Source organism: Pongo pygmaeus, chromosome X, assembly GCF_028885625.2.
Source record: "Pongo pygmaeus isolate AG05252 chromosome X, NHGRI_mPonPyg2-v2.0_pri, whole genome shotgun sequence".
NCBI classification, from domain to species: Eukaryota; Metazoa; Chordata; class Mammalia; order Primates; family Hominidae; genus Pongo; species Pongo pygmaeus.
This window is the reverse complement of record NC_072396.2, coordinates 49,716,289-49,742,479: the sequence shown is the minus strand read 5'-3', so window position 1 is coordinate 49,742,479 and position 26,191 is coordinate 49,716,289. Positions and strand designations below refer to the sequence as shown.

At 48.7% G+C, this 26,191-nt stretch overlaps 2 protein-coding genes across 2 annotated transcripts; one reads left to right on the top strand and one right to left on the bottom strand.

Annotated features, from left to right (window-relative positions):
- The first annotated feature begins 16,709 nt into the window (after positions 1 to 16,709).
- On the top strand, positions 16,710 to 21,219 carry PCSK1N (proprotein convertase subtilisin/kexin type 1 inhibitor). The gene is made up of 3 exons (XM_054473108.1): positions 16,710 to 16,945; positions 19,973 to 20,445; positions 20,857 to 21,219. Exons 1-3 carry the CDS (start codon positions 16,832 to 16,834, stop codon positions 21,050 to 21,052), a joined length of 783 nt encoding a protein of 260 aa, XP_054329083.1. The 5' UTR covers positions 16,710 to 16,831; the 3' UTR covers positions 21,053 to 21,219.
- Positions 21,220 to 22,254: 1,035 nt separating this feature from the next.
- ERAS (ES cell expressed Ras) lies at positions 22,255 to 23,284 on the bottom strand. Its single transcript, XM_054471247.2, has one exon. It carries the CDS (start codon positions 23,185 to 23,187, stop codon positions 22,486 to 22,488), a length of 702 nt encoding a protein of 233 aa, XP_054327222.1. The 5' UTR covers positions 23,188 to 23,284; the 3' UTR covers positions 22,255 to 22,485.
- Between the last annotated feature and the right edge of the window lie 2,907 nt (positions 23,285 to 26,191).

The following is a 26,191-nucleotide window of genomic DNA, read 5'->3' as shown; positions in this document are numbered from 1 at the left end:
TATGGATATTTTAACACTATTAAGTCTTCCAATTCATGAGAACAGGATGTCTTTCCATTTATTTGTGTCTTCATTACTTTCTTTCACTAATGTTTTCTAGTTTTTGGTGTACAGATATTTCATTTACTTGGTTAAGTTTCTTCCTAAGTATTTAATTATTTGTGATGCTATTGCAAATGTGATTGTTTTCTTAATTTCCTTTTCAGATAGTTGTTAGTGTATAGAAACACAACTAATTTTTGTATGTTGATTTTACAGGAATCTCAAAGAGCTATCCACACTTCCATGTTCATCATAGCATTATTTACCATAGCCAAAGTATGGAAACAACCTGAAAGTCCATTGACACATGAAAGGATATCAAAAATGTGGTATATACACACAGTGGGACATTATTCAACCACAAAAAGAAGGAAATCTTATGGCCGGGTGCAGTGGTTCATACCTGTAATCCCAGCACTTTGGGAGGCTGAGGCAGGCAGATCACTTGAGGTCAGGAGTTAGAGACCAGCTTGGCCAACATGGTGAAACCCCGTCTCCACTAAAAATACAAAAAACCAGCTGGGTGTGGTGGCTCATGCCTGTAGTCCAGCTACTGCTTGGGAGGCTGAGGTATGAAAATCACTTGAACCCAGGATGCGGAGGTTGCAGTGAGCCGAGATTGTGCCACTGCACTCCAGCCTAGACAACAGAGTGAGACTCTGTCTCCATAAAATTAAAAAAAAAAAAAAGAAATCTTACCGTTTGCAACAACATGGATGTTATGCTAAGTGAAATGAGCTAGTCACAAAAAAAGACAAATACTGCAGGATTCCACTAATATGAGGTATCTAAAGTAGTCAAACTCATAGAGGCAGAGAATAGAATGGTGGTTGCCAGGGGCTCCGGGGAGAGGAAAGGGAGACTTGTTTCTCAATGGGTATAAAGTTTCAGTTATGCATGAAGAATAAGTTCTAGAGATCTGCTGTACAACATAATAATTATAGCTTACAATATGGCACTGTGCACTTTAAAATTTGTTAAGAGGGTAGATCTCATGTTAAGGGTTATGCCACACACACAAAAACCAAAGCTAAAACAAGCCACCACAAAGGGACACAAGCAAATGCTGGAGGTGATGGATATGATTATTACCTTGATTGTGGTGATAGTATCATGAGCATATACATAAGTCAAACTCACAGATTGTATACACTAGATATGTGTAGTTTTTGTTGTAAGTGTACAACATTAGTTATATCTCAACACAAGTATACCTCAATAAAGTTGTTTTAAGAAAAGACATTTTTTCAGAAGGAATGGTACCAGTTCCTCCTTGTACCTCTGGTAGAATTCAGCTGTGAATCCATCTGGTCCTGGACTCTTTTTGGTTGGTAAGCTATTGATTATTGCCACAATTTCAGATCCTGTTATTGGTCTATTCAGAGATTCAACTTCTTCCTGGTTTAGTCTTGGGAGAGTGTATGTGTCGAGGAATTTATCCATTTCTTCTAGATTTTCTAGTTTATTTGCATAGAAGTGTTTGTAGTATTCTCTGATGGTAGCTTGTATTTCTGTGGGATCGGTGGTGATATCCCCATTATCATTTTTTATTGTGTCTATTTGATTCTTCTCTCTTTTTTTATTAGTTTTGCTAGCGGTCTATCAATTTTGTTGATCCTTTCAAAAAACCAGCTCCTGGATTCATTAATTTTTTGAAGGGTTTTTTTGGTCTCTATTTCCTTCAGTTCTGCTCTGATTTTAGTTATTTCTTGCCTTCTGCTAGCTTTTGAATGTGTTTGCTCTTGCTTTTCTAGTTCTTTTAATTGTGATGTTAGGGTGCTCATGGGTAGGAAGAATCAATATCATGAAAATGGCCATACTGGCCAAGGTCATTTATAGATTCAATGCCATCCGCATCAAGCTACCAATGACTTTCTTCACAGAATTGGACAAAACTACTTCAAAGTTCATATGGAACCAAAAAAGAGCCCGCATTACCAAGTCAATCCTAAGCCAAAAGAACAAAGCTGGAGGCATCACACTACCTGACTTCAAACTATACTACAAGGCTACAGTAATCAAAACAGCATGGTACTGGTACCAAAACAGAGATATAGATCAATGGAACAGAACAGAGCCCTCAGAAATAATGCCGCATATCTACAACTATCTGATCTTTGACAAACCTGAGAAAAACAAGCAACGGGGAAAGGATTCCCTATTTAATAAATGGTGCTGGGAAAACTGGCTAGCCATATGTAGAAAGCTGAAACTGGATCCCTTCCTTACACCTTATACAAAAATTAATTCAAGATGGATTAAAGACTTAAACGTTAGACCTAAAACCATAAAAACTCTAGAAGAAAACCTAGGCAATACCATTCAGGGCAGAGGCATGGGCAAGGACTTCATGTCTAAAACACCAAAAGCAATGGCAACAAAAGCCAAAATTGACAAATGGGATCTAATTAAACTCAAGAGCTTCTGCACAGCAAAAGAAACTACCATCACAGTGAATAGGCAACCTACAGAATGGGAGAAAATTTTCACAACCTACTGATCTGACAAAGGGCTAATATCCAGAATCTACAATGAACTCAAACAAATTTACAAGAAAAAAACAAACAACCCCATCAAAAAGTGGGCGAAGGACATGAACAGACACTTCTCAAAAGAAGGCATTTATGCAGCCAAAAAACAGATGAAAAAATGCTCATCATCACTGGCCATCAGAGAAATGCAAATCAAAACCACAGTGAGATACCATCTCACACCAATTAGAATGGCAATCATTAAAAAGTCAGGAAACAACAGGTGCTGGAGAGGATGTGGAGAAATAGGAACACTTTTACACTGTTGGTGGGACTGTAAACTAGTTCAACCCTTGTGGAAGTCAGTGTGGCGATTCCTCAGGGATCTAGAACTAGAAACACCATTTGACCCAGCCATCCCATTACTGAGTATATACCCAAAGGACTATAAATCATGCTGCTATAAAGACACATGCACACGTATGTTTATTGTGGCACTGTTCACAATAGCAAAGACTTGGAACCAACCCAAATGTCCAACAATGATAGACTGGATTAAGAAAATGTGGCACATATACACCATGGAATACTATGCAGCCATAAAAAATGATGAGTTCATGTCCTTTGTAGGGACATGGATGAAATTGGAAATCATCATTCTCAGTAAACTATCGCAAGAACAAAAAACCAAACACCACATGTTCTCACTCATAGATGGGAATTGAACAATGAGAACACATGGACACAGGAAGGGGAACATCATACTCTGGGGACTGTTGTGGGGTGGGGGGAAGGGGGAGGGATAGCTTTAGGAGATATACCTAATGCTAAATGACGAGTTAATGGGTGCAGCACACCAGCATGGCACATGTATACATATGTAACTAACCTGCACATTGTGCACATGTACCCTAAAACTTAAAGTATAATAATAATTAAAAAAAAAAGAAGTTTTTTTTTTGGCCAGGCATGGTGGCTCACACCTGTAATCCCAACAGTTTGGGAGGCCAAGGCAAGTGGGTCACTTGAGCCCAGAAGTTTGAGACCAGCCTGGGCAACATAGTGAAACTCTATCTCTAATAAAAATACAAAAAATTAGCCAGGCATGGTGGTCCATGCCTGTAATCTCAGCTACTCGGGAGGCTGAGGCATGAGAATTGCTTGAACCTGGGAGGCAGAGATTGCAGTGAACTGTGATCATGCCACTGCACTCCAGCCTGGGCAGCAGAGCGAGACTCTCTGTGAAAAACAAACAAACAAACAAAACAAAATAAACAGACAACAACAACAAAAACCATATATTTATTTATTTATTTAAAATGGGATCTTGGCTGGGCACAGTGGCTTACGCCTGTAATCCCAGCACTTTGGGAGGCCAAGGAGGGTGGATCACCTGAGGTCAGGAGTTCAAAATCAGCCTGACCACCATGGTGAAACCCTGTCTCTACTAAAAATACAAAAATTAGCTGGGCATGGTGGCACATGACTGTAATCCCAGCTACTTGGGAGGCTGAGGCTCCTCTTGGGAGGAGAATTGCTTGAACCCGGGAGGTGGAGTTTGCAGTGAACTGAGATTGCGCCATTGCACTCCAGTGTGGGCAACAACAGCGAATCTCCGTCTCAAAAAATAAAATAAAATAAAGATGGGGTCTGGCTATGTTGCCCAGGATGAAGTACAGTGGCTATTTACAGACGTAATAATAGTGCAATATAGCTTCAAACTGCTGTGCTCAAGCTATCCTCCTGCCTCAGCCTCCCGAGTAGCTGGAAATACAGGTACGGACCACCATGCCTGGCCAATTTTTATATTTTTAGTAGAGACAGGTTTCACCATGTTGGCCAGGCTGGTCTTGAACTCCTGACCTCAGGTGATCTGCCCACCTCGGCCTCCCAAAGTGCTGGGATTACAGGCGTGAGCCACTGTGCCCAGCCACTCCCTTCTGCATTTTTGATGCTCTGGAGAGCATCGGCCAGGACATTTATACTCACCATTATGGCTGCTGGGTTGCCTCAGTCTCCCAAGCTCCCAGCGCTGCCGCAGCAACGGAGAGCTGCATGGCCCACCTGGCCACCATCCACGATGCTTCCCGCTGCCCTGGCGGAGGAGCGGCCTCAGCCCTAAGAAAAGGTCCAGATGTTACAGGCCCAGCCGGGGCTACTGCTACTGCCACTGCCTCTCCCGAGGTCGCAAGTTCTGGCTCCTCCCAGCGCTGCAGCCTACACCCCATGGACTGGGGTCCCCACAGTGCAGAACGTGAGGTGCTCGCACAAGGCTCTCCTCTATGCCTGGCCAGGCCCCTGCAAGGCCAGGATCCCCGACCCAGGAGGGACCTAGCTTCCCTGCAGGACACCAAAGCCCAGCCTTGGATTGCTGGATGGCTACGACAGCCAACGGATGAACTTGGAACCCTTAGAAAGTGCTACTCCCCAGGAAGATATTTAAAAACTAACAGAACTCAGCTCTAACTACAAATAAATACTATCTTAAAAACTTTTTTTTTTTTTTTGAGACAGAGTCTCACTCTGTTGCCCAGGTTGGAGTGCAGTGGCGAGATCTTGGCTCACAGCAACCCCCACCTCCTGGGCTCAAGCGATTCTCCTGCCTCAGCCTCCTGAGTGGCTGGGATTATAGGTGCCTGCCACCATGCCTGGATAATTTTTTTCTTTTTAGTAGAGACCGGGTTTTGCCATGTTGGTGAGGCTGGCCTCGAACTCCTGACCTTGGGTGATCCGCCTGCCTTGGCCTCCCAAAGTGCTGGGATTACAGGTGTGAGCCACTGTGCCAGGCCAAAACTTTTTCTTTTTTTGAGACAGGGTCTCTCTCTGTTGCCCAGGCTGGAGTGCAGTGATCACAGCTTACTGCAGCCTCAACCTCCCAGGCTCAAGTGATCTTTCCACCTCAGCCTCCCTAGTGGCTGGGATTACAGACGTGAACCATGACACTGGACTTTGAAAACCTTTTTTAAAAAAAGACTCTGGACAGGATACGTCGGCCAAATGCAACACAGGCAATCACAGAAACAAGCTGAGGTTTAGTCTTTATAATAGACACTGAAGGCTGGGAGCTGTGGCTCACGCCTGTAATCCCAGCACTTTCAGATGCTGAGGCGGGAGGATCGGTTGAGCCCAGGAGTTTGAGACCAGCCTGGGCAACATGGCAAGATCCCCGTCTCTACAAAAATACAAAAAATTAGCCAGGCATGATGGCCTTCACCTGTAGTCCCAGCTACTCAGGAGGCTGAGGTGGGAGGATTGCCTGAGCCGGGGAGGTCGAGGGTGCAGTGAACTGTGATCGCACCACTGCACTCCAGCTTGGGTGACTGAGTGAGACCCTGTCTCAAAAAAACCTCAACCAAACAAACTAGACTCCGAAGACAGGAGCCTAGATGGCCAAACCAGACCAGGGAAACATGTCCCAAAGCCTAGTTGGTCTCCTGTAGAGAACCAGGTAACTTTTTCTTTTCTTTTCTTTTTTTTTTTTTTTTTTTGAGATATTCTCGCTATGTTGCCCAGGCTGGTCTCGAACTTTTGAGCTCAAGTGATCCTCCTGCCTCAGCCTCCCAAAGTGCTAGGATTACAGGCATGAGCCACTGCACCTGGCCAACTTTTTCTTTTAACCTCATCAGAAACTGTTCTACTTGACTTGCAGAGTTGATATAGGTGCATCAAAAAGTATTTGCTTCATGTTGAGTCTTGACAATGAGGAAAAAAAAAAAAAGAAGTGTTTACTAAAGCATACACTCCCCCTTGACTAGCCAAAGGAAATCAAGGGTTATGTTCATGACAATTCTGGCTAATGAATATTTTTGTGGGGGTTATCCTGCATCTCTCTTTTATTTTTTATTTTTATTTATTTATTTTTTTTGAGACAGAGTTTTGCTCTTGTTGCCCAGGCTGGAGTACAATGGTGCGATCCCGGCTCACCTCAACCTCTGCCTCCCGGGTTCAAGCGATTCTCCAGCCTCAGCCTCCTGAGTAGCTGGGATTACAGGTGTGCGCCACCACGCCCAGTTAATTTTGTATTTTTAGTAGACACAGGGTTTCTCCATGCTGGTCAGGCGGGTCTCGAACTCCTGACCTCAGGTGATTCACCCGCCTCGGCCTCCCAAAGTGCTGGGATTTCAGGTGTCAGCCACAGTGCCTGGCCTTATCTCGCATCTCATTACATCGAGATGGCAAATGAATTTAAATTTAAACTGGTTTGTTGGGTTTCTAGAGTAGAAGTTGTGTCATCTGCTAAGGTCAGAGACAAGTTTGGGACCACCTTTTCCAATTGTGTGACTGCTACTGTGGGAACTGCAGCTCATATGAAGAGACTCAGCAGTCCCTACTGAGAGTTCTTCTGCGTAGCCTATGCTTGCCTCCCTTTGGGAGATTTTTGAATACCCAAGGGAAACAGGGTCCCCAGGAGGTGACAGTTCTCCTGCTCTGTCACCCCGGCTAGAGTGAAGTGGTGTGGTCACCACTCACCACAGCCTCGACCTCCCAGGCTCAATTGATCCTCCCACCTCAGCCCCCCAGAGTAGCTGGGACCACAGGTCCTTGCCACTATGCCCAGCTAATTTTTTTATTGTTGAATTTTTAGTAGAGACGGGGTTTCACCATGTTGCCTAGGCTGGTCTCTCAACCTTCTGGGCTCAAGTGATCCACCCACCTCAGCTGCCCAGTGTTGGGATTACAGACATGAGCCATCGTGCCTAGCCTACCAATGATTTTATTTAAAAATGTATTTTATTATGGTACAACACAACATGAGATCTACCCTCTTAACAAAATGTTAGGTGCACAATACAGTATTGTTGATGCTAGATGCAATGTTGCACAACAAATCTCTAAAGCTTATTCATCTTGTTTTTTTCTTTTTCTTCTTCTTTTTTTTTGAGACAGAGTCTTGCTCTGTTGCCAGGCTGGAGTGCAGTGGCACGATCTCGGTTCACTGTAAACTCCGCCTCCTGGTTTCAAGCAATTATCCTGCCTCGGCCTCCCAAGTAGCTGGAACTACAGGTGCATGCCGTCACGCCCAGCTAATTTTTTTTTTTTTGTATTTTAGTAGAGACAGGGTTTCACTATGTTGCCCAGGCTGGTCTTGAACTCCTGAGCTCAGGCAATCTGCCCGCCTCAGCCTCCCAAAGTGCTAGGATTACGGGTGTGAGCCACCGCACCCGGCTGAGCTTATTCATCTTGCCTGAGACTAACCTTTATGCCTGTTCATTAATAACTCCCCATTTTGGCCAGGTGCAATGGCTCACGCCTGTAATCCCAGCACTTTGGGAGGCCGAGGTGAGTGGATCACCTGAGGTCAGGAGTTTGAGACCAGCCTGGTTAACATGGTGAAACCCCATCTCTACTAAAAATACAAAATTAGTTGGGTGTGGTGGTGGGAGCCTGTAATCCCAACTACTCGGGAGGTTGAGGCAGGAGAATTGCTTGAACCCGGGAGGCAGAGGTCACAGTGAGCCAAGATTGCGCCATTGCACTCCATCCTGGGAGACAGATCAAGACTCTGTCTTAAAAAAAAAAAATTAGCCAGGCGTGGTGGCACATGCCTGTAATCCCAGCTACTTGGGAGGCTGAGGCAGAAGAATTGCTTGAACACGGGAAGCGGAGGTTGCGGTGAGCCAAGATTGCACCATTGCACTCCAGCCTGGGCAACAATAGCGAAACTCCATCTCAAAAAAAAAAAAAACCCTCCCCATTTCCCCTTCCTCCTGGCCCCTGGCAACGACTCCATGACACTCTTTGGGTCTATGAATTTGACTATTTTAGATACCTCAGTTACATGGAATCATGTAGTGTTTGTGTTTCTGTGACTGGTTTATTTCACTTAGCATGATGTCCTCAGTACCAGTTTATTTGGTGTCCCTTTTACTGGAGAATAAATTGGGATTCCCCAAGTCGGAATACAGTTTCCCCCTGTATTGCAATGGCTCTCCAGCAAAGAAAAGCTCAATTCACCCTGAAAATAACCAAGGACCAGAACTTACTCATAGCCCACTTGGAAGTGTTCAAAAGGGCCTCAGGTCTTTGGTTCCTATCCATGTTCTACCTTTATAGTCATTGCCATGACTGTGTCACTGGAAGTAGGACATGGAAGAACCATCCTGGCAATACCCTTAAAGTGACCCCATCAATGTTGGTTCAGTATCAGGGTCCATTTAGTTCTCAGATCATGGCTCCTTCTTTTCTTTCTTCTTCTTTTTTTTTTCTTTTTTTGAGACAGGGTCTCGCACTGTTGCCTAGGCCGGAGTGCAGTGGCACGATCTTGGCTCACTGCAACCTCTGCCTCCGGGTTCAAGTGATTCTCCTGCCTCAGCCTCCCTGGTAGCTGGGACTACAGGTGCCCGCCACCATGCCCGATTAATTTTTGTATTTTAGTAGAGACGGGGTTTCACCATGTTGGCCAGGCTGGTCTCCAACTCCTGTCCTCAGATGATCTGCCCACCTAGGCCTCCCAAAGTGCTGGGATTACAGGCGTAGCCACTGCTCCCAGCCTAATTTTTTTTTCTAAAGTAAATATGGGGTTTCACCATGTTGGCCAGGCTGGTCTCAAACTCCTGACCTCAGGTGATCTGCCCGCCTGGGCCAGTGCTGGGATTACAGTTGTGAGCCACCACACCTGGCCTTGGCTCATTTCATTAATAGCTATCTCAAGTAATAATAAGGCATACAAATTTTTCTTAATTTGTTGTCCATTCTTATAAGGGTTCCTGTAGTGCTCAGGGAATCCTTTTGCTCATAAAACATTTCAAAGTCATGGACTGACCCAAAATCATATATCTTTATGTCAGTATTAATATATGCACCTTCTAGGCTGGGCACGGTGGTTCACGCCTGTAATCCCAGCACTTTGGGAGGCCAAGGCAGGCGGATCACAAGGTCAGGAAATCGAGACCATCCTGGCTAACATGGTGAAACCCTGTCTCTACTAAAAATACAAAACATTAACTGGGTGTGGTGGTGGCCGCCTGTAGTCCCAGCTACTCGGGAGGCTGAGGCAGGAGAATGGCGTGAACCTGGGAGGCGGAGCTTGCAGTGAGCTGAGATCGCACCACTGCACTCCAGCCTGGGCGACAGAGCAAGACTCCGTCTCAAAAAAAACAAAAAAACCCAAATGCATCCTCTGTTTTCTGTCAGCTGGCAGATCTAGGCAAGGGCAATTAATTTAGCCATATGAACTAATTTATATATAACTTTCTCTATATATGTATAGATAGATAGATATGTGTGTGTGTATGTATGTATTTTTTTTTTTGAGACAGTCTCGCTCTGTTGCCAGTCTGGAGTGCAGTGGCACGATCTCGGCTTACTGCAAACTCTGCCTCCCGGGTTCAAGCGATTCTCCTGCCTCAGCCTCCTGAGTAGCTGGGAGTACAGGCACGTGCCATCAGGCCTGGCTAATTTTTTTTTTTCTATGTTTAGTAGAGACGGGGTTTCACTGTGTTAGCCAGGATGGTCTCTATCTCCTGACCTCATGATTCGTCTGCCTCGGCCTCCCAAAGTGCTAGGATTATAGGTGTGAGCTACCACACCTGGCCATAAATATATATTTTTTGAGACAGAGTCTCACTCTGTCGCCCAGGCTGGAGTGCAGTGGCACAATCTCGGCTTACTGCAACCTCTGTCTCCTGGGTTCAAGTGATTCTCCTACCTCAGTCTCCCAAGTAGCTGGGATTACAGGCATGCGCCACCATGCCCAGCTATTTTTTGTATTTTTAGTGGAGACGGGGTTTCACCATGTTGGCCAGGCTGGTCTCGAACTCCTGAACTCAAGAGATCTCCCGGCCTCAGCCTCCCAAAGTGCTGGGATTACAGGCATTAGCCACCGTGCCCAGCATATTTGCATTGTTGTGTAAGTACAGTCATCATCCATCTGCAGAACTCTTTTCATTTCCACAACTGAAACTCTACACCCATTAAGTGATAAACTCCGTTCCCTCATCCCCCGAGACCCTAGAAACCACCATTCTACTCTCTGTCTCTGAATTTGACTGCTCTAAGTACCTCATATAAGTTGGACCATACAGCATTTGTCTTGTGACTGGCTTATTTCACTTAGCATAATGTCCTCGAGCTTCATTCATGTTGTCAGGTGTCAGAATGTCCTTCTTTTTAAGGCTGAATAACATTTTATTGTATGTATATATCGCATTTGCTTAGCCATTCATCCATCAAGGAACATGAGTTGCTTCTACATTTTGGCCATTGTGAATAATGCTGCTCTGAACATGAGTGTATAAATATCTCTTTGTGTTCCTGCTTTCAATTCTTTTTGCTGTATACTCAGAAGTGAAATTCTACCTACTCCTAGGGTATATAAAAGTAAAAAAAAAAAAAAAAAAAAAAAAGGCTGTGTGTGGTGGCTCACTCCTGTAATCCCAGCACTTTGGGAGGCCAAGGCAGGTGGATCTCTCGAGCTTAGGAATTCGAGACCAGCCTGGGCAACATGGTGAAACCCCATCTCTACTAAAAATACAAAAATTAGCTGGGCATGGTGGCGTGAGCCTGTTGTCCCAGCTACTTGGGAGGCTTAGTCATGAGAATCACTTGAACCCTGGAGGCGGAGGTTGTAGTGAGCAGAGATCACTGCCACTGCACTCCAGCCTGGGTGACACAGCGAGACATTATCTCAATAATAATAATAATAATAATAATAAAAGTTTTTAAAAAGTGGAATTCCTTTAGTTCGTATTAGTTTTCACTTTTATTTTTTGTGGAAATGGGGTCTCACCATGTTGCCCAGGCTGGTCTTGAACTGCTGGCCTCAAGCGATCCTCTGGCTTTAGCCTCCCAAAATGCTGAGATTACAGACATGAGCCACCGAGTCCCAACTAGTGTTTCTTTTTGAGTATGAACTGCCAACAACACAATTAAATCGGGAGAGCTGAGGGGGTCTCTAGCAAGTGCGCGCAGGGTGTGGCTGGTTTCCTAGCAGAGGTAAGCAACAAGGGGCTCTCAACGCCCAGGTCATTCAGGAGGGGCAGAGTGTTGCAGCAATGGCTAGTGATGTGTGAAGGGGAAGCAATAACGTTTCATAGGCTACGCCTTGGCTCCTGGATCTAATCGAAGACTAAAGTAAATAACAGGCCTCCAAAGAGTCCCAGGTAATTGAGGCAATAGTCCTGATACTTGTTTAGACATATCATCAACAAAAAGGGAAGCGGGCATCTAGAATCCTGGAAACACATCTTTTTGTAGACAGTTCTCATACCAGGATTTGTGCTTGATTGTGTCATAATTATGGTTCTTTTAAAGACAAAAAGTCTATAATCATTAAAATACACTTATGAGAACATATTTTACTTTTGCAGAATTAGCATAGAAAGATAAGTTTTCTTTTTGATTTGTCCATTTTTAAAAAATCTGTTTAATAAGCCAAAGAGCACTTATAAGAATTTTGAATTAATTAACATGTGAAGCATTCTAGATAAACCTAATTACTTCTCTTGCCCTTCCTTTTATAAGGTGAAGGAGAAATATTCAGATTATCTAATAACCATTTAATTTAATTTAATTTAATTTAATTCAATTTGTTTTTGAGACAGTCGTGCTCTGTCTCCCAGGCTGGGGTGCAGTGGCGTAATTATGGCTCTAATTACTGCAGCCTTGACCTCTGGGGCGCAAACAATGCTCCCACCTTAGCCTCCCAGAGTGCTGAGATTATAGGCGTGAGCCACCATGCCCAGCCCTAATAACCATTTTAATAAGCCCCAAAATAGTTTATACAGAAAAGACATCTAACCAATTTTATTCTGAATTTGGGAAAATCAGAATTACAAAGAGTTGTTGGAGGAGTCAAAATATTTCATAAATATCTAAGCACAATAAATATTTATAATTACTGCAGAATCATAAAGCAATAAACAACGTTTATTAGAAACTTTTTTCAAAAATAAGTACTTACTGGGCGTGGTGGCCCACGCCTGTAATCTTAGCACTTTAGGAGGCTGAGGCCAGCAGATAGATCACTTGAGCCCAGGAGTTGGAGACCAGCCTGGCCAACATGACGAAACCTCATCTCTACTAAAAATACCAAAATTAGCTGAGTGTGGTGGCACGTGCCTGTAGTCCCAGCTACTGGGGAGGCTGGAGCAAGAGACTTGCTTGAACCCAGGAGGCGTAGGTTGCAGTGAGCCAAGATCGCGCCACTACACTCCAGCCTGGGTGACAGAGTGAGACCGTCTCAAAAAAAAAAAAAGGTAAGGAAGGACTCTTTTAAAAAATGGTTTAAGTGGCTGGGCGTGGTGGCTCACGCTTATGATCCTAGCACTTTGGGAGGCTGAGGCGGGTGGATTGCTTGAGGTCAGGAGTTGGAGACCAGCCTGGCCAACATAGCAAAACCCCATCTCTACTAAAAATACAAAAACTAGCTGGGCATGGTGGCATGCGCCTGTAATCCCAGCTACTCGGGAGGCTGAGGCAGGAGAATCACTTGAACCCAGGAGGCAGAGTTTGCACTGAGCCGAGATCATGCCACTGCACTCCAGCCTGGGCAACAGAGTGAAATTCCATCTCAAACAACAACAACAACAACAACAAAAGATTTAAGAATATGTTGAAAAGCACTGAAAGATAGATTATTTTTGATGACAAAAGAAACCTCCACTAAACTAGGAAAACAATAATTTATTTATTTCATATGAAAAGGACACAAATTCTAATTTTACACCTTTTGTACATTATTCATGCAATAATTTCCAGTAGAGAATTTATTAATATAAGTATGTGTATGTAGTTAGTTATACATGGAAATATAAATCTACAGATACAGGCCTGGCATGGTGACTCACACCTGTAATCCCAGCACTTTGGGAGGCTGAGGCAGGCAGATCACTTGAGGTCAGGAGTTTCAGACCAGCCTGGGCAACATGGCAAAAACCCCGTCTCTACAAAAAATACAAAAATTAGCCAGATGTGGTGGTGTGCACCTGTAGTCCCAGCTGCTCGGGAGGCTGAGGCATGAAAATCACTTGAACACAAGGGTAGTAGGTTGCAGTGAGCTGAGATGGCACCACAGCACTCCAGCCTTGGTGACAAAGCAGGACTCTGTCTCGAAGTCAGTCAATCTACACATAGTCAATAAATTAAAAAATTTTCCACAGTTTCAAAATACAATTAACTTAGTATGATAAATAAAATTATGTATGTATTAATTATAATATTACCATTAATAAGCTATAATAACTTTTTATTTTTATTTCTTAATTTTTTAGTCTGTCTTGTCCTCATCCCTGTAACTTTTCAATAAACAAATAAAACTCATATCCATTTTCATGTATACATATTTGTATTTATTTGTAATTCTTTTTACCTAGGATAATCAACCATGCATATCAAATGTTTTTAATCTTTAATTCTTTTTTTTGAGACAGAGTCTTGCTCTGTCGCCCGGCTGGAGTGCAGTGGCGCGATCTCGGCTAACTGCAACCTCCGGCCCCCGGGCTCAAGCGATTCTCCTGCCTCAGCCTCCGGAGTAGCTGGGGATTACAGGCGCCTGCTGCCATGCCAGCTAATTTTTGTATTTTCAGTAGAGACGAGGTTTCACCATGTTGGCCAGGATAGTCTGGATCTCTTGACCTTGTCATCCACCTGCTTCAGCCTCCCAAAGTGGTGGGATTACAGGCCTGAGCCACCATGCCCGGCCCCTTAATCTTTAATTTTTATAAGTACATGGTGTGTATATTTATGAGGTACATGAGATTTTTTTTTTGAGACGGAGTCTCTCCCTGTTGCTCAGGAGTGCAGTGGTGCGATCTCTGCTCACTGCAACCTATGCCTCCCAGGTTTGAGCGATTCTCCTGCCTCAGCCTCCTGAGTAGCTGAGATTACAGGCATGCACCACCATGCCCCGCTAATTTTTATATTTTTAGTAGAGATGGAGTTTCGCCATGTTGGCTAGGCTGGTGTCGAACTTCTGGCCTCAAGTAATCCACCTGCCTCGGCCTCCCAAAGTGCTGGGATTACAGCACCACACCCGGCCTCACTTCATTCCTTTTTATGACTGAATAATATTCAACGATATGGAGAAACCTCATTTTACTTATCTGTTCATCTATTGATGAACATTTGGGTTGTTTCCACTTTTTGCTATTATAAATAATGCTGCTTTGAACATTTGTGTACAAATTTTTGCATGGACTCTTACATATATTTAAAAATATGACCAGGTGTGGTGGCTCATGCCTGTAATCCCAGCACTTTGAGAGGCCAAGGTGGGTGGATCACTTGAACCCAGGAGTTCAAGAGCAGCTTGGGCAACATGGTGAAACCCGTCTCTACAAAAAAATGCAAAAATTAGCTGGGCATGGTGGGGAACACCTGTAGTCCCAGCAAGTCAGAAGGCTGAGGTGGGAGGATTGCTTGAGCCTGGGAAGTGGAGGTTGCAGTGAGCCGTGATTTTGCCACTACATTCCAGCCTGGGTGACAGAGTGAGACCCTGTCTCAAAAAACAAATAAACAAACAAACCAAAACAAATTTTATTACACATTTTATTACAGAAGGAGTAGGATTAAAAATAAAACAAAATAAAAAGTACATTTAATTGATTTTCTTTAAAATATTCAGCTGGGGTTTAAATTGAAATTACATAGAAATTATATATTAGTTTGGATAGACTTGACATCTTTATAAAATGAAATTGCCTCATCCAAGAACATGTATTGTGTCTTCATTTATTCAGATGATCTTTTTTTGTTTTTGAGACGGAGTCTTGCTCTGTCGCCCAGGCTGGAATGCAGTGGCACTATCTCGGCTCACTGCAACCTCTGCCTCCCAGGTTCAAGCAATTCTCCTCCTCCTCAGCCTCCTGAGTAGCTGGGAATTACAGGCGCGTGTCACCATGCCCTGCTAATTTTTGTATTTTCGGTAGAGATGGGGTTTCACCATGTTGGCCAGGCTGGTCTCAAACTCCTGACCTCAGGTGATACACCCGCTTCGGCCTCCCAAAGTGCTGGGATTACAAGCATGAGCCACTGCGCCTGGCCTATTGTAATTTTTTTTTTACAGAAAAGTATAAAGGAGAAAGTAACAAACCATTAGTTACCTCCCCAGAGATAACCATTGTTAACATTCCCTCCCCAACATTTTTCCCCCTATGGATACACATACATTTTTTTCAAGATCTTGTTTCCTTTGATATGTCATTTTAGTGGCTTGAACTTATTTCTGGAACAATATATGGGTAAAGTCTATGCATATATGTATCTATGTATGTATCTATCTCTCTATGGAAAACAAGTAGATATAGACAGTAAAATAAAGACAGAGACAAGACAGCGGTTGGAGAGATGAAAGGAGAGAAAGTCATAGACAAGGAGAGACATATGGGGAGAGGAAGACACAGAGAGAGCTGTGGGCACATAAGGGCGAAAGATAAACACAGAGAGCCATGGAGACATGAAAGTATTGGGCCGGGGCCAGGCATGGTGGCTCAACGCCTGTAATTCCAGCACTTTGGGAGGCCGAGGAGGGCCGATTGCTTGAGCTCAGAAGTTGGAGACCAACCTGGCAACATGACGAAACTCCATCTCTACAAAAATACAAAAATTAGCCAGGCATGGTGGTGGGCACCTGTAGTCCCAGCTACTTGGCAGGCTGAGGCATGAGAATTGCTTGAACCCTGGAGGTGGAAATTGCAGTGAGCTGAGATCCGGCCACTGCCCTCCAGCCTGGGGGACACAGCGAAACCCTGTCAGAAAAAAAAAGACAAAGAGACAAGGAGAGGATGGAAAGGAGCATTTATTGAGCTCCTACTGAATGTCATTCTAAACCTCCAAGGTCACTTTGAGGGAGGCTGTCAGTAGTAACCCCTTTACGCCGCTGAGAGCCTGAGCCTTAGAATAGCCAACTGAGCTGTCCATGGTCACATCACCTAGATTGAACCCATCTCCCTGGCGCGGGCCGGGCCCACTGCGGGTGATCCATTAACTATTTATCTAATGAACAAACTAAAGTCCATCTCCTCCCCAAGGAAGAGAGATGAGGACCAGACCCCTATTCCACTCCACTGAGTCAATTTTTCTTGCCTGTTTTCCTGTCTACTAAGGTAACAGTAAGGTCGGTTGCCCCAGCAACTGCCCTCCGACTGCCATGGCAACCGCCAGCTCTCCACCTTGCCCTTTGGGCATCTCCATGGCGACGGGAGGTCTGGTGGGGCTGCCAGCTCCCCTAGGCTGCGCCTGCGTCGGGTGGGTGGGGGGGGCGGGGGGGGCCTGGTTCCGGGCGTGCGCAGCCGCAGAGCGCCGCAGCCTCGCCAGCTCGCCCCGGCACTGCGCACTTGCCAGCCAGTTCGCCCGTCCGGAGCCCGGCTAGCTGGGGCAGCATGGCGGGGTCGCCGCTGCTCTGGGGGCCGCGGGCCGGGGGCGTCGGCCTTTTGGTGCTGCTGCTGCTCGGCCTGTTTCGGCCGCCCCCCGCGCTCTGCGCGCGGCCGGTAAAGGTGCGACCCCAGTCCGGCGCGGGGTGGGGGTTGGGGGAGGATGCCACCGGCGAGGGTTGGGGTTGGGGCTGCGCCGCCTCACCCTCGCCCGAGCCGGCTCCCGGGACGTGCGGAGAGATCGACGAGGGTGGCCCGGGCTCCGGCCGCAGGTCCGCGCCCAGGCCACGCCGGCACACCTGAGACCTGACTCGGTCTCTGCCTGTGCGGGTGGCGTTGTCCAGGGCGCCGCCGGTAACCGTGCCCTGCCCACCTCTCCGTGCCCGGTGCCTGTGACGCTGTCCACGGCACTAAGGCGCTTTAAGAAAGGGCGCGCGCGCATCGGTGTGTGTGCGTGTAATGTGAGGACAGCGGTGTGGAGGTGTCGTGTCCTTGAAAGTGTGTGTTCTTTGAGCGCTTCCAAGTGTCCTACAAAGGTGCCGTGGTGCGTCTGGGTGTGTAGTGTGTGTGAGACCGGGATACTTCTTTGCGCGATTCTTTTGTGGGTCCGATTGTTTTCTCAGTGACACCGTGTGTATATTTGTGAATCCTTATTATGTGTGTTGGCATGGCCTATGGGCGTGTCTGTGTGTGTGTGTGTGTGCGTTGTGTGTGTGATTTCGTTTGTGTTTGAGAGGGAGTGGTCTTCGCATCTCCGTGTGCACATTCCATAGTGGTTCTGTTGGACCAAGTGCCTGGGATTTCGTTTGCGTGTTCCTGAGACTGTTTCTCTCTGTTTCTTTGTGGAGCTGTGTCATCCTGAGGAGAGGAGCCATGATGTCTCTCTGCTGCATTGTGTCTTTAAGGATGGTGCATGTCCTTGCACCTGGATGGCTTGGCGATTGTAACTGCAGGAGCAGCTGCGGATGTGAACGTGTGCAGGTCCTTCATGTGGCTGTGGCAGTGTTGGGCTGTATATGTGATATCTCCAGGACTGTCGGTCCTCATGAGTGTGTGTGAGGCTGTGATTGCTGGTGAGTGTGATATCCCGGGGTGACTGAGGAGTGGTGGGCGCCAAGCAAGGGCATTTGGAGAGGCATCCTCCTCTAGCTCTTCAATACTGTCTGCAACAAAGATGGGAATTAAAAAAAACTATTACCTTATATCCGTGTAACAATGTGTTTAATATATATGTACAATGTAAAGAATGATGACAAAATAACTCCCTCGTGTAGCAGTCACTCAGCTGAATAAATAGAGCCTGACCAAGAGTTAGAAGCCCCTGTGTGCCCCTCTCCATGGCAGCCCCTGTTCCCCCACAGTCCTTATTCTGTATTTTCTGTCCATTGATCCCTTACTTTTGTTTGTAGCTTATCACATATGTGTAGCTCTCAAAAAAATCCATTGTTTAGTTTTTCCTGCTTTTGAACATCATTAAAATGGAATCATACTGGGTGACTGGTTCCTCGTAGTCACTAGGGGTCACTAGGAAGTCCTCAGGGTGTCTAGTAGTCTCAGGAAGTCTGCAGTGAAATTCTGGAACTTGACTTTTTTTTTCCCTTGGCTCTACTCTGGTCGTGAGATTCATCCAAGTTGATGCAGGTGGCTGTAATTCATTTATTTTTATTGCTGCATAATATTATATCCTATGAGGACATCATGATTTATATATGTATTCTCAATTTGTCAGTGGACATTGGATTGTTTCCAGGCTTTTCTTTCTCCCCCACCCTTTTATGCTATTACAAACAGTGCTGCCGTCATCTTTCACGAACTTGTGACCAGTAGCATATGTGCCAAAGCTACTCTGGGACGTGACATCCCAGGAGTGGGTCATAGGATATGTGCATCTTTTTAGATATTGTCAAACTGCTCTGCAAAATTACTTTGCCAGTTTAATTCTCACCAGCATAGTATGAGAGTTCCCATTTTTCTGCATTCATATCAACACTTCATATTATCAGACTTTTTGATTTGGGTCAATCTTTTGGTTATATTATGCATAGTATCTCCCTGGCATTTTAATTTGCTTTCCCCTGATTACTAATGAGGTTTTTAATTTTATTTTATGTTTGTTAGAGACAGGGTCTTCCTCTGTCATGCACGCTGGAGTGCAGTGGTGCGATCTGGGCTCACTGCAACCTTGAGCTTCTGGACTCGGTGATCCTCCCACCTCATCTTCCCAAGTAGCTGGGACTATGGGCTTGTGCTCCGCCTATTTTTTTTGGTTTTATTTTTTGTAGAGACAGGGTCTTGCTATGTTGACCAGGCTGGTCTCAAACTCCTGGCCTCAAGCGATCTTCCTGCCTTGGCCTCCCAAAGTGCTGGGATTACAGGCATGAACCACTACACCTGGCCCAATTTTTCATATGTTTAGTAATCATTTTTGTGAAATAAGTGATCATGTATTTTTTCTATTTCTGTATGAGTTTGTTTTTCTCTTACTACTTTTTAGGAATTCTCTGTATCTTCTGTGTACTACTCTTTCATTGACTATTTGTGTTGCAGGCATCACTCCTTTTAAACATATTTATATGTGGCCTGTATGTTTCTTTTCCAGACCTTCACAGTCATTTTTATGATCTTTTATTCCTTGCTCAGATTATTGGTACCCTCTTTTATTTCTTTAAACTTGTGGAAATTGTTTCAAAACTGCTTGAACTGAAAATTTGTCATTGGGTAATTTATTCTACAGATGAACTTGTACACATGCCAAATGATATATGAACAAGTTTATTCATATAGTTCCTATTGTCCACAATATTAAATATGGAAAAATCTATAACTGTCATATCTACCATCACTACTCTTATGAAGAAACTCGGTCTCCAGGAGTGGGGGTGGGGAGGGAGGAATTATGAGAGTCATCAAGGGATCACTGGCGCGCTGTGGGGTGGGGGTGGGGGGTGTCTGGGGATCTTTGGTGGTCTTAAGTGTGTCTGGAGATATTTGGTGGTTTCCAGTGGCCTTAAGGGTGTCCGGGTATATTTGGATGGTCACGGTGCTTTTGGTGGCATCTGGGATGTTTGAGGCCCACGGAGCTTCCCGGGCTGGGGGTCCCTGTCTCGACGGACGCTGACAAACTCTTTTCCCCACCTCATTTTCCCGCAGGAGCCCCGCGGCCTAAGCGCAGCGTCACCGCCCTTGGCTGAGACTGGCGCTCCCCGCCGCTTCCGGCGGTCAGTGCCCCGAGGTGAGGCGGCGGGGGCGGTGCAGGAGCTGGCGCGGGCGCTGGCGCATCTGCTGGAGGCCGAACGTCAGGAGCGGGCGCGGGCCGAGGCGCAGGAGGCTGAGGATCAGCAGGCGCGCGTCCTGGCGCAGCTGCTGCGCGTCTGGGGCGCCCCCCGCAACTCTGATCCGGCTCTGGGCCTGGACGACGACCCCGACGCGCCTGCAGCGCAGCTCGCTCGCGCTCTGCTCCGCGCCCGCCTTGACCCTGCCGCCCTCGCAGCCCAGCTTGTCCCCGCGCCCGTCCCCGCCGCGGCGCTCCGACCCCGGCCCCCGGTCTACGACGACGGCCCCGCGGGCCCGGATGCCGAGGAGGCAGGCGACGAGACACCCGACGTGGACCCCGAGCTGCTGAGGTGCCCGGCAGGGGGTGGGGAGGGGTCGGGCGCCTGCGTCCGGGGAGGACGAGGGCGAGGAACTGGGAAGCCTGCTTCCCCCGTGGAGTGCGAACCCCTAAGTCCTGGGGCCCTAAGAGGGAGTGAGGTCCTGGATCCAGGGAGTCGGAGCAAGGATGCCTGGCTGAGGACTCAGTGAGGGAAGTGGACCCCAGGTCCTGGGGAGAGGGAGGCGGGGAAGCCACAGTTTCTGGGATGAAAGGCGAGGACGGCTGTCTCCTGAAAGCAATGGGCTGAGGACGCCTGCTCGGGGAGGGAACCGTGTCCCCAGGCAGTATGTGGTTGTGGATCCTGCGTTCTAGGCCCCGAGCGTGGGGCCGGGGAACGCCCCACCGCGGACACCGCCTCACTGCATTGCACTCGGCCCTGCAGGTACTTGCTGGGACGGATTCTTGCGGGAAGCGCGGACTCCGAGGGGGTGGCAGCCCCGCGCCGCCTCCGCCGTGCCGCCGACCAGGATGTGGGCTCTGAGCTGCCCCCTGAGGGCGTGCTGGGGGCGCTGCTGCGTGTGAAACGCCTAGAGACCCCGGCGCCCCAGGTGACTGCACGCCGCCTCTTGCCACCCTGAGCACAGCCCGGATCCCGTGCACCCTGGGACCCAGAAATGCCCCCGCCATCCCGCCAGCAGGACTGCTCCCCGCCAGCACGTCCAAAGCAACTTACCCCGGCCAGCCAGCCCTCCCACCTGAGGATCCCTACCCCCGGCCCCACAATAAACATGATCTGAAGCAGCTCTGTGCTTGTCTGTGTGAGTGGCAGTTTCTAGGGGCTGGTGGTTCGCCGCGGTGGTGGTTGCCCTTAGACCAGGAGAGAGGAGACCCTACCCTGGGTCCTGCACTTTAGAGCAATCACCTGCTCGGTCTATGTCTCTCCTAGGGGTGGAGGGGAAGACATCCACATAGACAATCGCGGATCTTGTGTCCCCCTTTTAGGCCTCACTTGGGTATGGGGATCCCAGGCTTTGAGGCCACTTTCAGGGCCTGCACCATCATCTTCCAAGGGACCATCCTCCTGAGGGCCAAGGGGTGGCTTTGTGGGGCATGTGAGTAGAGCTTGAGGTGCTGGCTGGGATGTCACAGGCACACATGAACACCTCCTGATGCGGGGGAGAGAAAGGGAGAGGGCGGAGAGAAAGGGAGAAGGCACTGAGGGTCGGGAGGCCCCAATACAGGCGCACTCTTTGGCAGACAGGCACGTTCTGGCAGGGAACTCTGAGAAGGCTGAGAAATTGGAGCCTGGGTATCCAGGTCACTAATAAAGTGTATTTGCCAAAGTAGGATAGGGTGTATTTGGTTTACTTTGTAAAGCTTGATTTGTAATGTCTGAATGTTTACATATTTAGTTATGTAGTGTAGAGGCCTACCTGTACTCTTGCTCCAGGCCCTGGAGATACTGAGGGTTGCTGTGGTGGCAGCTGATTTGTGGCCATGGTCTTTGCACTGGCTAGTCCCTCTGCCTCTGGATATCTTCAAGTTTTTGTCCAGATGTCACTTACTCTCAGGAAGGCTTTCCTGGACCTGTCACCCTATTCCTTCACCTGCCTTTAACACGTAGCCTTTATCACTGTCTAGCCTGATGCCATATCTATAAGGGCAAGGATTTTTAAGTGTCTTGTTTGCCTCTACCTCCCTTATATCTAAAGTGGAGCCTGGCACACAGTGGGCTCTCCCTGAATTTCTTGAATGAAAGAATTCTCACAACTCAAGTAACATTCTACCCAGTCTCACTCCCACCCACATAACACTCGGCACGGAGGCAGCTTTGAAACCCAAAACACCATTTATTTAATTTTGCACAAAATCTCTCAACTTGACATAACAAAAGCAACATTAGGCACTCCCATGTTACCAAAAAGCCCCTCACCAAGTGAAAACAAGAGAGGTGTCCATCTTTCCCTAGTATACTGGATGTGTCCCTCAAAGCTAGTTGCCTCAGGGGTCTCATGTCAAATGAACAATCACCCTGGCGTGGGGGAAGGTCTACATTTCTTGGCCAAGACCTTCAGGCCACAGAGCAGCCACAGTGGCAGGTGGCCTTCTGGTGCCGGGTCTTCTCCCTACAGGACCTTGCCATGGGCTCCTTCGCCATGGCCTCCTGGACCCTCTGGATCTCATGGACCAGCAGGGAAAAGGCCTCCTCCACGCCTTGCCGTGTTTTGGCCGAGGTCTCCACGAAGTGGGCCCCCCAGCTGTGTGCGAGGGCTGCAGCAGCGGCATGAGCATCTCCAGCTGTGGTCACAAGGTCACACTTGTTGCCCACGAGGACAAGGGGCTGGGCGGGGTGAGGGCCCCAGGTGGCCCATATCTGCTGTAGCTGGATCAGAGACGAGGGGTCATCGAGAGCGAAGACGCCCAGCACACCATCACAGACAGCCAGGCACTGGTCACGCAGGGCCCTATGGATGGCCTGCCCTGCTGTGTCCAGCACATTCAGAATGCAGTCCCCACTGTCCAGGGTCAACTCCTTCCAGTAGGAATCCTGGATGGTGGGGTCGTGGTCCTCCACGAAGCACTGGTGGTTCAGCTGGATGGTCAGCGCACTCTTGCCAACGCCACTGGCGCCCACCACCACAGCCTTGTACTCAGGCAGCTGCCTGCCAACATCCCTGCGGCGTGCCTGAGCCCGGTGGGTTTCCCCCTGGAAGGAAGGGCTCCATGTGGCCAGGCCCAGGTCGAAGGTGCCAGGCTTTGTTGGCAGCTCCATGACCCCAGCAGACAGCTCAGGGAAGAGACGTGGGCAGCAGGCTCTGCAAGTGGGAAGAGAAGAAGCAAGACAACAGGGAATAAGTTAGGGGAGACCATTTGAGGGCAAGGAGACAGTGGGGTGTCATTTCAACATTTATTGAATGCCTATTGTGTGCTGATCACCTTCCAATTTGCATGCTATATATATATGATTTATGTTGTTTTATCCCTGTCCCACGTCCCCCCATCTCTCCTTCCCTCTTCACACGAATCAACAACTGTGAAGGCTGGATTTCCCAAACATCTTTATTGAGATGTAATTTACATCCTATCAAGTGCAGCCAGCTAGTGTCCAATTTAACGGGTTATAGCATATTCACGAAGTTGTGCAACTATCACCATAACTAAGTTTTAGAACATTTTTCTCACCCGGAAAAGAATCCCCATGCCCATTAGCAGTTCCTCCCCATGACGGAGGGAGGGCAGGATTTTGCCGGTTTTGGTCACCATTGAACCCCAGCCCAGCACAGTGCCTGCCAGACAGTAGGGACTCAACATTCCCACTCCCAGAAGGTTTATGTTCTAAAAGGCAGAGGCAGATAATACAATAAACCAAATAAATATGTAAATCACGTGGTCTGTTAGCCATTATCATTAGAATGTAGTCTTTATTTATTAATTATTCAATATACATTTATTGGGAACCTACTGTGTGGCAAGGACATGGAGGTGGGCAATAAATAGACAACAAACTGTAGCCCTCATGAAGGTTATATTCTGGTCGGGGTGAGAGACAACAAACTAGGTAAAAAAGTGGGCTGGGCACAATGGCTCACGCCTGTAATCCCAGCACTTTGGGAGGCCGAGTCGGGTGGATCACCTGAGTTCAGGAGTTCGAGACCAGCCTGCCCAACATTGCGAAACCCCGTCTCTACTAAAAACACAAAAATTTAGCCAGGCGTGGTGGCGGACGCCTGTAATCCCAGCTACTCGGGAGGCGGAGGCAGAAGAATCGCTTGAACCCGGGAGGCGGAGGTTGCAGTGAGCAGAGATCTCGCCACTTGCACTCCAGCCTGGGAGACAAGAGCAAAACTCCATCTCAAAAAAAAAAAAAAAAAAAAGTGAACTATATGTCAGTAGCGGGTGATAAGCATGCAGAAGGTGCGCAGTTCATGCCAGGCTTTTAAATTATAATTTAATCTCCATTCATTAATTCAAGAATCTTCCTTCGTGCCAGGTATTGTGATATGGCAGTTAACAAAACAGACCCCAGTCCCTGCCCTTGTGAGGATTAGATTCTGGCAGAGAGAAAGAGACAGTAACAAGATAAGGAACAAGGAAGTTGCATGTTCGAAGAGGATGGGCACACGGCAGGTGGTCAATTAGTGTTAGTTATTAGCAGCATATCCCCATTCACTCAGTGAATGCCCCTCGGTGTCCTTGGGCTCAGGAAGTGCCCTGCTTAGTGCATCCTAATGGCTGTTGCCACGACTCCCCTCCGAAAGCCTGGCGCAGCGGCAGTTTGGGGGCGGATGGTGGCTTCGAGGTTTGGTGGAGTTGGAGATCCGGGCAAGGTCCCAAATGGGGATGCGGCCGCGGCGTCCTCAGCTCTGAGGGATCCCTGGGAATAGTCACTGGTTGCGTTGGCCCAGAAGGAGCGGGGGCGGGATGAAGACAGTAGGAAGCAGAGGACGGAGCTTGGGGGTCCCCGACGGTTGGGGACAGGAAGAAGACCTGGAGGACTGCGGGGAGGGGCGAGGCGGCGGCGCACGTGGAGGGAGAGGTCGGCTTCTGGGGGTCCTGTAGGGGTGCCCGGCCATCTTTAGGGATGGGTCAGAAGGCAGAGGCGGGGTCGAGGCTGCCTCTTAAGTCGGGGTCGGAGCGGCTGGAGTCTGGGGGCGCCGACGGTGAGGAAGGAAAGCCCGGGGCCTGGCCGAGTGGCGGAGCGCAGCTTCCACCCCAGGTGCCTGGCGGGACGGGGCCACACTCGCCCAGTCCCCGCGACTCGCAGGGAGGCCGCGGCCCTGGTCCCCACGGCTCCGCTCCCGGGAGTAGCCCGAGGCTCAGAGGCACGTGCCGAGGGCACTGGCCCGGGGTCTTAGCCCGCGGGATGCGCCGGGGATGGGGGGCTCGGTCCTCTCAAGTGGCGCGGAGCCCCCGTGGGGTCCCCTGGGCTCCTGGCGGGTCCCCGTGGCCGCGCGCTCAGAGCCGCCGGGACCAGTTTGGGGGGCTTCGCCCAGCTCACCGAGGCTGGCGCGCTAAGGGGCCGGGACCTGGGGTCAGGGCGGCCTCGCCAGGTCGCGCTTTCCCGGACGAGGCCGGGTGAGGTGCAAAGCTCGGAGTGCGGAGGGGTCCCCGAAACCAGGACTCCACTTCGGGCTCGGTGTGAGCAGCGTCGCCCAGGCATCCTGTCAAGACCCATCCCGACTCCGGGTGAGGCGGCCCCGCTTCCAGCCAAGCGCCGACACCCCTCCCGGCCGGCCGAGTGAGGGGCCGCTCGCCCGGGAGAAGGCTTGGCGCTTGGGGGAGGGTCCCCCAAAGCCGGCGCGGGGATACCCCCAGGCTTGGCAGGGCCAGGGGCACCGGCGCCTCGCTCACCTGTGTCCGTGGGGAGGCGGGCGCACTGGGACGCTCTGACAGACCTGGCGGGGGGCGACGCTGCTCCCCGGGGCACCCCGGCGGCGGGTGGGGGAGTGGACATGCGCAGCCGCCCTCCCTCGGCTCCTCAGGCCGCCCACCCCCCTGCGCCGCGCCCTTGCCCCTGCCCCGCCCCTGCCCCTGCCCCTGCCATTGCCCCGGGGGAGCAAGGGGTCGTGTCCCCCCAGGCGGCTTGCGCACAGGCACGTGGGTGCCACAGCGGCCTCTAGGGGTGCACGGACGGCGGCCAAACCTCCCCATGTGTCCCCTGCGGCGCCTCTCCCTTGCTTTCCTGTTGGTGGTGTGTGTGTGTGGGGGGGGGAGTTGCGGGTCAGATTTTGACCAGGATGGCCTGACTTTGGGAACTGTTTTGTGGGAAGCTCTTT